This window comes from Pollicipes pollicipes, unplaced genomic scaffold (assembly GCF_011947565.3).
Source record: "Pollicipes pollicipes isolate AB1234 unplaced genomic scaffold, Ppol_2.1 Scaffold_7261;HRSCAF=8764_pilon_pilon_pilon, whole genome shotgun sequence".
Classification (NCBI taxonomy): domain Eukaryota; kingdom Metazoa; phylum Arthropoda; class Thecostraca; order Pollicipedomorpha; family Pollicipedidae; genus Pollicipes; species Pollicipes pollicipes.
This window is the reverse complement of record NW_023597054.1, coordinates 10,489,084-10,503,832: the sequence shown is the minus strand read 5'-3', so window position 1 is coordinate 10,503,832 and position 14,749 is coordinate 10,489,084. Positions and strand designations below refer to the sequence as shown.

At 57.3% G+C, this 14,749-nt stretch overlaps 1 protein-coding gene across 1 annotated transcript; it reads right to left on the bottom strand.

The window, feature by feature from the left end:
• Window positions 1-977: 977 nt before the first annotated feature.
• Window positions 978-12,269, bottom strand: LOC119113083 (potassium channel subfamily K member 18). Its single transcript, XM_037237410.1, has 3 exons — window positions 11,794-12,269; window positions 6,970-7,120; window positions 978-2,088 (listed from the first exon to the last, which is right to left on the bottom strand). Exons 1-3 carry the CDS (start codon window positions 12,257-12,259, stop codon window positions 1,602-1,604), a joined length of 1,104 nt encoding a protein of 367 aa, XP_037093305.1. The 5' UTR covers window positions 12,260-12,269; the 3' UTR covers window positions 978-1,601.
• Between the last annotated feature and the right edge of the window lie 2,480 nt (window positions 12,270-14,749).

The window sequence follows — 14,749 nt, the reverse complement described above, 5'->3', positions numbered from 1 at the left end:
CGTGTGCGGGCTCGCGGCGCGCTGACAGGCGTCGCCCTGCCGGTGCCGTCCCCGGCGCCCGTGTGCGGGCTCGCGGCGCGCTGACAGGCGTCGCCCTGCCGGTGCCGTCCCCGGCGCCCGTTGTGCGGGCACGCCGGCGCGCTGACAGGCGGTCGCCCTGCCGGTGCCGTCCCCGGCGCCCGTGTGCGGCTCGCGGCGCGCTGACAGGCGTCGCCCTGCGGTGCCGTCTCCGGCGCCCGTGTGCGGGCTCGCGGCGCGCTGACAGGCGTCGCCCATGCCGGGCCGTCCCCGGCGCCCGTGTGCGGGCTCGCGGCGCGCTGACAGGCGTCGCCCTGCCGGTGCCGTCCCTGGCGCCCGTGTGCGGCCCGCGGCGCGCTGACAGGCGTCGCCCTGCCGGTGCCGTCCCCGGCGCCCGTGTGCGGGCTCGCGGCGCGCTGACAGGCGTCGCCCTGCCGGTGCCGTCCCCTGGCGCCCGTGTGCGGGCTCGCGGGCGCGCTGACAGGCGTCGCCCTGCCGGTGCCGTCCCCGGCGCCCGTGTGCGGGCTCGCGGCGCGCTGACAGGCGTCGCCCTGCCGGTGCCGTCCCCCGGCGCCCGTGTGCGGGCCCGCGGCGCGCTGACAGGCGTCGTCCCTGCCGGTGCCGTCCCCGGCGCCCGTGTGCGGGCTCGCGGCGCGCTGACAGGCGTCGCCCTGCCGGTGCCGTCCCCGGCGCCCGTGTGCGGGCTCGCGGCGCGCTGACAGGCGTCGCCCTGCCGGTGCTGTCCCCGGCGCCCGTGTGCGGGCCCGCGGCGCGCTGACAGGCGTCGCCCTGCCGGTGCCGTCCCCGGCGCCCGTGTGCGGGCTCGCGGCGCGCTGACAGGCGTCGCCCTGCCGGTGCCGTCCCCGGCGCCCGTGTGCGGGCGCGCGGCGCGCTGACAGGCGTCGCCCTGCCGGTGCCGTCCCCGGCGCCCGTGTGCGGGCTCGCGGCGCGCTGACAGGCGTCGCCCTGCCGGTGCCGTCCCCGGCGCCCGTGTGCGGGCGCGCGCGTCGGCGTTTCTGTGCCGGCGTCACTCAAAGGCGCACCAGCGTGTTTGTTGATACCGGTGAGGCGCGTCGGGCCATGTACAAACGGTTAATAGACCGGCCGGCGGCTCTGTTTGTTTGGTGCTGCCGGGATGCGGCGGCCGGTGCTCACTTGGCCCGGCGCCCCGCCGACGCGACGTCTCCGCGATCGATCGACGAGCCGCCGACGACGGCGACACCGGCTCAGAATGTTAAATGGCGGGCGGTGGCGGACCCTGCGCTCGGCCCCGGTCGGTGACACATCAGAGGCAGCGTTCTCTGAGCGCCTCACGACGGCGCCGGGCACGGGTCAGAGCGCAGAGTCACTGCTGGTACGGCGCCGGGCACGGGTCAGGGCACGGGGTCACTGCTGGTGGCGGCGTCCCAGTTGTCGGAGCTCGCCGGCCTCAGACAGTCAGGGCGCGGGGTCACTGCTGGTATGGCGCTAGGCACGGGTCAGGCCACGGGGTCACTGCTGGTGGCGGCATCCCAATCGTCGGAGCTCGCCGGCCTCAGACAGTCAGAGCCTGGGGCCACTGCTGGTACGGCGCCGGGCACGCGTCAGGGCACGGGGTCACTGCTGGTGGTGGCGTCCCAGTCGTCAGAGCTCGCCGGCCTCAGACAGCCGATACGCATCATAAACTTGCGCAGCTTGCCGATTGCGTCCTCCTGCATCAGTGAGAAGCACATAGCTATGAGCGACATCCCGAGCAGCAGATACACAGCGCAGATGATAAGCTTGACGTCGACAGCGCTGCTGTCCGCCTCGCGCGCCGAGAAGCCTGGCACGAGGTCGCCGAAGCCGACCGACACGAGCGACACGAAGCAGAACCAGGAGCCGTCCAGGTAGGTCCAGCCCTCCCACTCGCCGAACAGGAGACCGCCGGCCAGCACGTAACCGGCCATGACCAGCACGCAGCCGGCGATTGGCACCGTGGTGGGCTCGTCATGCCGTGCCAGCGCCGCCAGGCCCTCCGACACGCTGACCGACGCCGGCCCACTGGCCACGCCCAGGTAGTCGGCCCGCAGATGGGCGCGCCGCCGCCGCCTGCCGCCAGAGGAAGGGCGGCGTCAGTGGGGGAGCTCACGGCACGCCGTCAGAGAGGGAGCTCACGGCATGGTGTCCACAAGGGAGCTCACGGCATGGTGTCCGCAAGAGAGCTCACGACACCGCATCAGGGAGGAAGCTCACAACACGGCATCAGGGAGGGAGCTCACGTCACGGCGTCAGTGGGGGAGCTCAGGGCACGGCATCAGGGAGGGAGCTCACGGCACCGCATCAGGGAGAAGCTCACAACACGGCATCAGGGAGGGAGCTCACGACACGGCGTCAGGGAGGGAGCTCACAACACCGCATCAGGGAGGAAGCTCACAACATGGCGCCAGAGAGGGAGCTCACAACACGGCATCAGGGATGGAGCTCACGACACGGTTCAGTGAGGGAGCTCACGGCACGTCGTTAGCGAGAGCCATGCACTTCAGTTTGCACACCTCTGAAACTTGCACCTCTGTTGATCTGGCACGACCTTGTTTCTTATCGGTGCACGGTAGTCTTGCCTCACAGGCGAGCCAAGGTAGAATTGACTACGCGCCGGGCAGAAGCCCGCCTGTATGGCACCGCGTCGGTGCCAATTCTCCCGCCGCTCTGCCGACCGGCTAATCGGGCCCGCCCGGCGGCGCCGCGACCGCTGACCTGCTTCGGTCGGCCGAGGGGCGGGCAGGGGTGGTGACCGACGACGGACGGGCCAGGCCGGGCGCCGCAGACGCCGGCGCCGTGTCGGAGAGACGTCAGGGCGCCGGCCAGAACGGAACGTGACTCCATCGAGGCGCGCAGGGCCCATTGGTCGCGGACGTCGTTAGCGTGCCCTCTTTTGATTAATATTGCCCGCCTCTAACGGAGTAGCTCGGCTGTTCCCTGACAGCCTGAACATAAGCGACGCTAAAAATGATGCTGGCGAACAGTCAGTGCTCTATGAGGCCAGCTCGACACGTCATTATGACTGGAGCAAAACAGAGGCAGCGAGTGGCGGAGGAAAACAATTTCCGGCTTAATGTAACTCCAGGGGGCAATAGCTGCTGGTTGTCTCAACTGCTACATAAAAACGCTGGGTTTAGTACGACTCTAGGCCATGCATGCTTCCTGGGCCGACCAAGACAAAATGAGCCACCTATCACATGGTAAAATATTCGCAAGTGTTCCCCTTGAATATTGCCTGTATGTCGGCAATGCTTACTGAGCCTTTACACGGAACGCTCCATTGATGCAGAAACAACTATTTTCACTTCATCTAGATCTTGGCTTTCGTTCTTTGTGCCCGGTTGCAGCACTGCGGATTTCGGTATCTTTCTCATCTAAATCTCAGTTTGGATTCCGTGCGCTCCGTGTGCGGATGGCCGCCGCCGCCGCCGCCGGCCTGCCGCAGCGTCGCGGGAATCGGAAGCTGTCCTCGGCCACTGGCGCCTGACGGATGTCGTCCCGGCGCGCGCCAGCCGAGGGCGCCGCGCCCACCACCCGGCAGCGTGCTGGGGCGCAGAGCACGGCTCCACCGCGCGGAGGTCGGGTGCTGCACTCGCGCTGGCCGACGGCACAGCTTCGTATACGGGCTAGTGAGGGCTGGGCGGGCAGCAGAACATGTATTTGGTCTGACTGTATTTGACAATTTAACGTCGGGTGTGCATGGTGCTTTGCATAGCCTGTCTGCCCTAGACGGTGTTCTGGGTACCGTGTCGCCCACCTTCCGCTGATAACCAGGGATGCCGTGACTTACTCCAAAATTACATCACATATATGTCGCGCAGCCTTCAACTCGTCTCCGCGTGCTTCGAGCACTTGTGGCACACCAGCATGGCATATCAGGACTGAAGAGTGCAGTTAACGCATCGTTGGTGGTTTTGATCCAACACAGTTTCTCCAGTTGATGTCTTACTGCCACAGAGTGCAGCATCCTTCCAAATCGTCTAATAGGCGAGATCGCGTATCGCAGCAAGTTTATGGCCTCACTCTGGCTTTGAGGTTTAGCATTTCTGCCGAGACTAGAGGGCATGGCAGGGCTGTGTTGCGTTCGACTACTTGTGAGCTGGTGCTCAGCGGTATTTTGCCACGTGTGCCGATGCGCCTGGCACCGCTCGTCGAAACACACTGATGGACCTGGCTGAGCGATCACCTGGCTGGCTGCCAAAAACTTCCGGAAAGGTGACATCGCCCTGTCAGCAGTCTCAGAAGGGCGTAAGGCGCGGTGTTTTGGGCCAGCGACGCGGAGACGTCAGAAAAAGTGAGAGCTAAACTCTATAGAGTCATTATATGTTCATTCTTCCCCTGCCCTACGATAAAGGCCAATGGCTTTCCAGCAGCTCTCACGAAAAATCAAAGTTCCAGTCCCCACCACCGGCTAAAATGACTACCCGTTTGGCCGACCGGCTGGCCCGAGAGGTTTTGGCTACTGCTTGTTTTGCGCTATACACTAGAACCTTACGATTGCCCCTGGGTGGTCACTTTGTCCAATCACACGTTACCAAGCCCCCGCTTGTAATTACATTACACTAGGACCTGCCAGTCGCGTCCATGGCGTCATCTCCAGACGTTCTGCCGGAGTGACTGATTTCTTCAGACCGATCCCGGCCCCCGGGACCGCCGAATATCACCGCTGGTAAAAGCGCCCCCCCCCCCCCTGCACACACACACACACACACACACACACACACACACACACACACACACACACACACACACACACACACACACACACACACACACACACACACACACACACACACACACACACACACACACACACACACACGCACGCACGCACGCACGCACGCACGCACGCACGCACGCACGCACGCACGCACGCACGCACGCACGCACGCACGCACGCACGCACGCACGCACGCACGCACGCACGCACGCACGGCGCGCCGTAAGCCGGCATGAGCGCCAACGATCGGGCTTTAACGGTGAGTTCTCACGGCGCGGACACGACCGGCCGCCCTCGTCAGCAGCGCGCACCGGCTTCTCGCTCCACTGACATTCGGCCGGTCGCGGGAGCGGGGAAAGCGGTGGAAACCCACACTCATCACGATGTGGTGCCGGCCAACCGGCGTTCAGTTCGCCTGGCTCGGTGTGCCAGTCGCTGGAAATAAATCAGCCACCTTCTAGCTCTGCCTGTTGGTGACAATGCCCGAGCAATACACACAAGCAGGGTTCTTGATTGATGTTTCCAGATATGTGACAGTTTTTCTGACATCCGCCAAGCACCATTTTTGTCTGACTCGTACTTGTGCCTCTGTCGAGGTCAGTGCCAAGGTCATGATTGATAAGGCGCCGTGTTTCGGAGGGCCGTGTTCGCCGAGTCTGTCCGACATGGTCTTGGCTCGGTAAATGACTCCTCAAATGGCGTCTCATCAAGTCGTTCAGCGCCGGAGCTCTCTCGGCACCTCAGGAGGACGTGACCCCGCCGGGTGACAATCCTGCCGCGCCGCAAGTGGCGGCGTCCCTCCCCAGGTCAGCGTCCCCAATTGTCGGCAGTCCGGGCAGAGAGGCCGGACATAGCGGCCACGTGCCGGGAATCTCGGCGAATACTCGGCGTACGGCGCTGGCCGCGAAGACAGCCGCCGACCGTGGGCCGAAGGCCCAGGTGCCGCATGCCGCACAGCTGGTTAACGTAATAACCGTTTTCACAACGGAGCCAGGTCACGTAACATTGTAACATGGTAACGGTGCGAATGGCGGGAATGACTTGCGGCATTGAACTGTGACTGGTTTGTGGGTTCATGTGATATGTACGGATTTAGGAATAAGCAGACGGAAAGAAGTGAACGCAATAAATCAAATGTGTACGGTATTTTGTGAGCACGGCTCTTAAAGCTACGGGGTTGTCATGCCAGCCCACAGTCAGATGGTCATCTGCGGAGATTTTCGAGCGTCGTGCACCACGGTAGACAGGCGTACAACCGCCTCGCGTAACAGCCGGACATTCTTAGAAGTGGCGTACTTTACATCAGGCATGGCTCATAGTGTCCTATGAAAAAGTTTGCCCCAAGGTTTCATGATCTTGATGTCAACCGCTATAGGCCTCGTACAGCTTTTTTGCTGCAAGATCTTGACTTTGCAAAAACTACAAATAATTTGCATTCGCCTCCCGATGAATCATGATCCAGAAGATGAAAGTTGTGTTCTACTTCCGTGAAAATTGACATAAATTGGTCCCAAAAAGTACATAAAAGACATCATTAATTGAAATATTATCCTAACTTTTATGCTTGGACAGGAAGCCAATATAATGTAAAATACGTTGTTTCAACGCTTAGTCCAATGTTTAGTCTAAATCACAAAACAATCGACTTGCGAGCTATCCCTCAAATCTGAGCGGGTGGAAATGCTCTACGACAACGGCTAAGAGCCCCAGCAATGTCTTCTGTGAGACGAGCGACGCACCCAAACGCCAGACGCGGTACCTGTGTGGCAAGCTGGCTCAGATGACGGCCAAGGTCTGAGCACGGCTGCCCATCACCGTCACAATGGGCGGTCCATGCAAGGAGACCGCGCGCTTACGGGAATGGCGCCCGCACGCGTTGCCACGCTCACATCTTCGCAATCCTAGTTGGAGACGTAATTCCGGTCGCGTTTCTGCTTTCACGCTTGCAGGTAACGTGGGATCGCCAAGCCCACGACCAAAGCATTTGATGCATCGTTAACATTAACATTACTGTCATAAGATTAATAACCTTTCCTGAATCAACACATTACCACATCAGTGAGTCTCGGACGTCATCATACTTAACTAGCAGTCATGAAGCAGACGACCATCTTGTCCTATCCGAATAAAAAAGCTAGTCTACGCAGCCGTCATAAACAGCCACTAAGCTGGCCTTGTACCTTGGCGCGGCGACGCACCCCGCCCCTCACGAACCGCCGACAGCGCCTCACCGGTACATGCGGAAGTAGACAAACTTGAAGAAGTTGGCGAGTACGGCGCCCACGTTGGACATGTAGAGCAGCATCAGCGGGATGCCGATGATGGCGTAGATGATGGTGCACACCTTGCCCCAGGTGGTGCGCGGTGTGAGGTAGCCATAGCCTGCGGCGGCGCGGCCGAGCGGCGTGAGCGGTGGCGTGGCCGGCGGGAGCGGAGTTTGGAACATAGCGGCTGCCGGGTCCAAATCCTCATATACAAGCGAAATGACCCATTTAATGGCATAAACACTGCATCGTGAGTTATAAACTGTACCTTGGATGATAAACAAAAGGTCAAGTAACGTAAACACATGAAAAATTCATTTTCTATTCTTCACACATGATTAGTGGCACAGTCGGAACTGTCTTGACGTGTGTGGGGGGGGGGGGGGGGGAGGGAGAACGGAGCTCGGTGAGTACGCATCACGCCGATTTTAACTTTCTGTCGGGGAGCCATCTATGGTGAGGCACGAAGAGATCTGGGCCTTAGGAGAGGGAGGGTGGCTGCACCCCTGTACATGGCCGCTGCGGTATGTCAGTGTTCGAAACTCAAATGTCATAATGGTAAACTGTAACGGAATCGACACAATGCCAGTGCTAACCTGGAGCACCACAATGGGACAAATTGTCCGGCTCTCGTCACGTGCACTTCCATATAACACCGGCCCCTTCCCTGAAGACCGGCAAATGTGGCGCTCTACGAAACGTCGGCCCGCTCACTGGAGACCAGCATAAACGACGTAACACCCTCAGCGTGCTCGTGGAGAGAAATGAGAGCCATTTACGACAGCCAGCTCCCACACCGAGCGTTTGTTGCCCTTGCTGTCAGTGTCTGCACCGGCATTTTTGTGAACATGGAGGCACTTACACGGCTCGGGTCTCTTCAGCCGCCGGTTGGCAGCCAAAGCGTCCCGGCCTTCTTCACGGGCCAATGGCCGCGCCATCCCCAAATAGCGGCGGCTGTTATTCGATGCTGATGCCGAGTGTGCGAGAGCGTAGCTGACGTCCCCACCTCACACTTGGCCAGTGGGAGTGGTAGCTGTGACGACACTGACGCCCCCCCCCCTCCCCAGTCCACTCCACCCCGTCGTCCCGAGTGGGTGACAAGGTCGAGCAAACCTAGCGCCAGCTGACCTCTCCGCGGCGGTCTCAGCTTGACGGCGCGATGGCCCTATCGTGGCGGCGGGCGGAGCAGCCGACACCACACAAATGCCGAGTTGAAAGCTTGGCAAATATACCACGAAATCGCACGCCAGTAGCCAAGTAACGTTGCGCTCCCTTCATGGCAAAACTACGCCTGTGGATATCGCGGATATTAAGTGGTTATTCGACTATGAAGCATGTGTACTGTTGGCTGATCCGTGGTGGCACCAACCAAATGGTGGCAATCAATGTACTGATATCAGGCCACAGTTCAAAGACATGTTAAGACATATTACCACCTCGTGTTCCAATGCCAGACATCTGTGCAGCAAAAGTGTTTGGCAACGCGAGTGTAGAAATTGCTTGACATCCTGACATCTTCATCGGTAGACAGGCCGGGTATACAGCTCATATCTCAATCATCAGAACAGGAGCTGCCTACTGGTGCTCGTCGCCTCTCGGGCAACCGGCCCTGGCGCCGAGTGCAGGGAAGCTGTCTCCGGGTCGCGGTGCACATCATGTAGCACTCGTCGGGCAGCCAAACGCACTTAATTAATGATGGCCGTCAGAGCGGGAGAGGCCAGTTTGAGTGCACGTCACCGAGTGACATGGCGGCAGATGACATACACGGCCCATAACGGCAACGGATGACGCCCCCAACTCGGAGCGACGAGGGATCACATTTTCAGCTCTCCACGGCCTCAAACAGATGAATTGCGGACCTGATGTTACAATGCGCGACTTTGTGCTTGAACTCCTGTGAACCATTTCTCCACTCTCGAGTAGGTTGAGCTATAGTGTAAAACAAATTTCAGACTTAGTTTACATAAATGATGGATTATCTGTTGAATGAACAGGTAAATGTGTATATATAAACATCCGTATATATATACATATATATATATATACATATATATACATATATATATACATATATATATACATATATATACATATATATATATATATATATATATATATATATATATATTAAAGCACATATTATTAAAACACATTTCGCGTTTCGAAGGATTCGCGGCATCACAGGTGATGCCAAGAATGGCAGGCAAAGAAGCGTGTCGCCACTGTTCCTGGTAAGGACAATAATGCCTCCCTGCCTTTGGGTTCAGGAATTGTCTCTGCCTTTCTCTGCAAGAGAGCTTTGATTGACGATATTTTATTGAGATAGTGTTTTCCCACGCACGTTGAAAGAATGCGTTGAAAGCATGACAAGGCAATGTAAAACACCATTGTAAAGGTCATGCTGACCGGCATCTAAAATACATTGTAAAGGTCATGTTGACCGGCACCTAAAATACATTGTCAGACATCCACAGAAATGTGTGCGACTGCGAGCTGATTAAGGTAGCGCATCCCATACTATGGCTCCCTCGCCTCAGACGATACCACCGGAGGCGCGCCGCCGTGTCCCAGCGGGATATTCTGCCCATTTCTGATTGCACGACTGTTCCTGATGTTATGCATTGCGCGGGCACAAGTGCGTCCCCGACAGCTGTGCCAGATCCGTTGCGGTCGAATCTGCCCCTGGTGATGTTTTCCATCCACGAGTCCGTTGCTGGTAGCACTATTAGTACTTCTGCGCTCGAAAACGTCACTGATGACCGTCCCTTTGCACCTGTGCTGGCTTCTGATAACGTCATCCAGCCCTCAAGCAACTCCACTCCAAACTAGCAACTCCAGTCCAGCCCGCTGCGCCGGAGTCGCCACTCTCCTTGCTGACGCCGTCCACTCCAACTCAGCGTCGTCTGCCACCGACGTGACGTCACCATGCCTCGGGGCCAGTGGGGCGCTGCCCCCCCGGTGGGCGGTGTTTGCCGGACGTAAACAGCCGCCCGTCACCCGTCGCAAACGGTCCCTCAGGCCCGGCCCGGGTGGTGCACCGAGCACCGGTCCGCCCGTCCCACCGGACAGGGGCGCGCCGTCTGGGTGTAAGAGGCTCCCCTGCCGCCTGTCTTTGTCTGCTGCTCAGACCCAGCGCCGCCCTCACCGGCGGTGAGGTCACTGTTTAGCCCGTCCACCCGGGAACCGCGACCGATGACGACTTACCTGCGCAGATGCATGAGGATGTTCTCAGTGGAGGTGCAGGTAAGCAGGTAAGCATTCTCGTGTGGATCAACGTGGGTTCAGTTACTCAAACGATTCAATCTAGAATCGTGGAGTTTTTAAGACTGTCGGGAACTGCTCATGACTGGTGAAATATGGAGCCACGTGCAAACATACACTGGACCTCCCACAGGAAAGGTCTAGCGAATATTTTTTGATATTTCAATGTGCCGGTGCACGCCACATCCTTCTATAGTGGTGAGAGAAATCCATGTGTTAAGTGGCAATCACATAACGTACGCATTTTCCGTTTCAAAAACGTACGCTGCACCATTTTTTCCAGATCATTTCCACGGACAAAGTAGTTTCGGCGACGTCGTTTAAGTCCTTTCCACTGGTTGTTGAGTTTATGACACATGCCATGCTTATGCATCCCGTTCTTAACACATTCCGGATGCTAGAGTATTTCGTATTCCTTCATAACAGCCAAAGCAGAAACTCAGCGTTAATCGTCCACCCACCGGCTGATCACATCGACTGGCCGGCTAACAGTTAAAAAGGTACCAATCAAGTTCATGCTTGATTTTGATGGCATTTATCAGCAAAGTTTAGCGCATTTTGCCATGTTTTCTCCGAGATACTTAGCCTCAAAATGGCAGGATCCACTATGACCTACAGAAAATGAACAAGCTCCGTGTATTTGCATGAGTAGTACGCATGGCTTTTTGGGCCCGCGCATAGTAAGATAGGTTTATGCATAAACAAATAGCAGGCATAAAAATCTTAAAATTCAATGGCCAGAGTACAAACATTTTCGGGCGAAGGGGCCCCAGCTCTAGGGGATCACAATGTCCCCACTTGACGAAGTCCTCGATCGACCCCTGCACAGTCGTGATCAAGTGGACAATACATGGCATTCGTATCAGCCATTAAAGGTCGAGGAAAACCGTGTGGAGTCGAAAGCCTCAACGGTTTCCGGCGGGGCAATGGTATCCAGGGGGCTTATGAACAATTCTGAAAACGAGTACAGGAAGGGAAAAGAGCGCAGCACCGATAAATGGATTTACATCTCAGGCATTTGAAACTCGATGAGCATGAAAGAGAATGATGCGTGAATCCAAGAATCAGCAGTTTTCACTCCTGGTGATTTGGAATTGTCGAGGTGCGCGCGGGAGGCTGAACATTTAGCTGTATCATGAACAGCAAAACATTCGTCGTTACCACCATGAACTAGTGTAGGATTACCCCCATGTATGCGTTGGCTATGCCGAACTGAAACATACCCCAGAACGACAAATGAACAACCCTCATCACTGGAGGACCTTCTTAGTGCATGGGCGCAATAGTTGGTGTCGTTTTCTCTGTTAATGGCACTTTTCCTTCGGTCAGCGCAGACACGTGGCACAGGCGCCCGGTTTGAGCGCGGGTAAGGTCGTGCGCCTTGACGCCGTCCCCAAGGCTAGATGACTAGACCCCTTACGCAGATTCTCATGGTGTGCCCACCGCAGGAGCGTGCTGCAGAGTGGGCGTCGCACCTCTGCGGCCCACCACCGTGCCACGTCACGCGCCCTGAGCGCAGCCGTCGCTCACCGATGGTGGAGTAGATAGAGATGCAGTAGATGATGGATGAGGGCACCGTCCAGATGCTCTGTTCGCTGCTGCCGCCAAGGTAGCCGCGCCGCACGAACCCGGTCACATTGTGCTGGTAGCTGGTGGTCAGGTTGGTCACCAGCCGCCACCAGTCGGCCTCCGTCACGTTGAACTGGTTCAGCTGGCAGGTGACGCGCCAGAGCGAGCGGGCCGCCGTCAGCCGGTGCTCCTCGACGCGCGCCGTCAGCTCGCGGTCGTACTCGGCCTCCGCGTATCGGAACACAAACGCCCCGCTCACCGTATAGCCGAGCAGCAGGCAGCCGACGCCCACCTGGTTGAAGAGGAATACCACCAGCTGGCGGCAGAGGTCGGCCAGCGTCTGGCGGATAGTGCGGCCCAACGGCCGCTGGCGCGCCTCGCTCCGTCGCAGCCGTTCCTTCTGACGCTTCGAGTAGGCCGCCTGCATGGCGGCCGGCCGCGTCACCAGCGGCGAGAGTGTGCGCCGCAGTCGTCACCGCATCGGCCGCTGCCGCCAGCCGACGTCGACGGAGCACGCGTCGGCGCCGACGCCCGGCTCGTGCCCCGCGTCGGCACCGGCGGCCGACTGCGCTTGCCGCCGGTGCCGACGCGGGGTGACGGGGGCCGTGGCCCGGTGGCCCGCCGCCGGCCTCGGTGGCCGCCGGGCCGGACCGTCAGCGCGCGGCACGTATCCGCGCGCTTCCGTCGCGCCAGGGCGGTGCGTTTGATGTGGGAGCTCCCGATGCGGAGAGAACACGCGGTCGTTTGGATTGACGGCCGCTGTGAACAGCCGCTCCACACATCTCCAATGCATTCTTGCGATGCAAGCTGTGTCACGCGCGTATTTACCCTAGGAAGTCACACTTTTTGGCATGGGCAATGATGCTGCTTCGAATAAAGTTGCATGTGTTGCCAACCTGTGAATATTCTTTCCTAAAGACAAACGCGGAATCAGGAACAACTCACACAATTTTTACTTGATAAGATTGTGTGATATCAGGCAACGTGTGTGTTGGGTCTCACTTGGGGGTAAGCTGTACACCAAACTGAGGTCTGAGGTCACATATGGCGGGATGCTAAACCATGCTTTTCTTTTCTCCCATTCTTCTTTACCTGTTTCTTAATGTCATCACTCTGCCTCGTATCAAACAATGAGCTGACTTGCAGCAAAACGAAACCAATACACGCTCCATCAGAATGGGCTATTGTGGCCGAAAACACTTCTTAACAGTATTTGGGGTCTTGCGTAGCCCTGGGCCACTAGGATTTTAGAGCTCCAGCTTCTAGAGATACTCAAGCGCTCGACCCCCGGTCCCATCTCACTCTCGTTTAACTTATTCCCCCTGTAGGGATGTTGTTCACTTGCCTTTCGGCCAGCCTCTCTACCTGCACTTTGGGCGTACCTGGTCATGCGCTAGGGTCTTTTTCCATCCACGCTGTCGGCGTTCCCCTATATTGGATTGGGGGAGGGACAAACCCCTACTTTTGTCTTGGGCGTCACGTTATCAATGTTGCTTTCTCTGGATTTAGAGGTGCTTTCCACTGGGCCTTGGGGCACCTGCACGTGGACTTGGGGACTTCGTCCACCTGGGGTCTTTGGGCTCCCCCAACTTCGTCCTGGGACACCCCACCGTTAGGATATTTAGGACTCCGTTAGGACCCTCCTCTACCAATGCTAGGGGCGTGCTGCTCTACTCGGGCACAGTACACCGTGCCCCAATATCTTGGGTGGGAGTACTTTTCACTTGGACTTGGAGCCATTGTCTTCACTAAGGGTAGGATTGTCTTCTGAGCCTGGGACCCTCTTTGCATTTTGAAGCCAATAAACTGAAGGAACCAGGCGTGAAATGACTGCGTGGAATGCATCGCCGGCGCCATTCGTACAACAATGGCTTAGTCGACTCTCTGTCCCTCTCTTTCAAGCGATAACACGGGCTTCGCCGGAAATTTGCAGGATTCTACAGACTTATTGAAGACTCCGTGAGCGTAGATTGTGGATCGAAATAGGGTTAACATCCTGCATTCACACGACCAGCACATGATTGTCTCGGAATGTTCACCCTTCGTTCATAGTCGAATGGTGAAAAATGTATATACCTAACAGTTTCCAACATGCACGCTCGCAAGTTTAGACACAACAACCGGCGACTGGCGTTACAGTCTGTACAGGCTGCGAGCCGTTAGTCCTGCGGCTTACACTGAACGGCGGCCAACGGGCGGATGAAAACGATGACGCATCTGAAAGGTGCATATTTGAACGCCTCGGGCCATCAATTCGCACGTTTGGAGGTTTGTTCTAGAGCATATTTCACCTGTGGAATTGTGTAATTTATGGAAGACCGAATAAGCGCCGATTTAAAAAAAGGAATTTAAAGCGCCGATTCGCGGTGCTGAAGGTCTGGAACCTGGAGGCGGAACGGGACCAGCAAAAGTAGAATCGGTATGTTTCGTGTGGCTGTAGCATTTAATCTGTCCAGAGGGCACCCTAAAAACTGAAGAGTTCATATATGCTCCAGTCCAAACGTTGAACGGCACAAATTTGTTTTGAAAGACTTTCGAAAGCATTAATTCACGAGGGTCGTTCCCGCGCGCTGGGCGCCGCCGCCTGGTGTTAGCTAAAGCAGCCGACGCCGCACGGTTTGATGGGAACTGCAACCCCGTCCATTGGAGTCCTTGCTTCTAAGATTGCGAGCGTGCAGGTTCAAAGCTGTCTTATGCAAATTGTTTCAGTAGTCGATTCCGAAAAGGATAATCGTCCGCATACAAACACTGGTTGGCCTTCTTTCATATTTGATCTCATTTTGTTCCACCATACTGAACACATATTGAACATAGGAGAGAAGAGTACTTGACTCTTGGCGATCGTGAACTGCACCCATAGCTCGAGAGTAAAGAAAAGATTGTGTGTTACCCCTTCCCGAACCTGCAGCTGATGTGT

Excerpts from the sequence above, each read along its gene's own strand:
- LOC119113083 (XM_037237410.1), bottom strand. The coding sequence starts at position 12,259 with ATGCAGGCGGCCTACTCGAAGCGTCAGAAGGAACGGCTGCGACGGAGC. Across the intron at positions 7,121-11,793 it reads CTCTATCTACTCCACCATCG|GCTATGGCTACCTCACACCG; the intron begins GTGAGCGACGGC and ends GCGCCGCCGCAG. Across the intron at positions 2,089-6,969 it reads GTCTACTTCCGCATGTACCG|GCGGCGGCGGCGCGCCCATC; the intron begins GTGAGGCGCTGT and ends CTCTGGCGGCAG.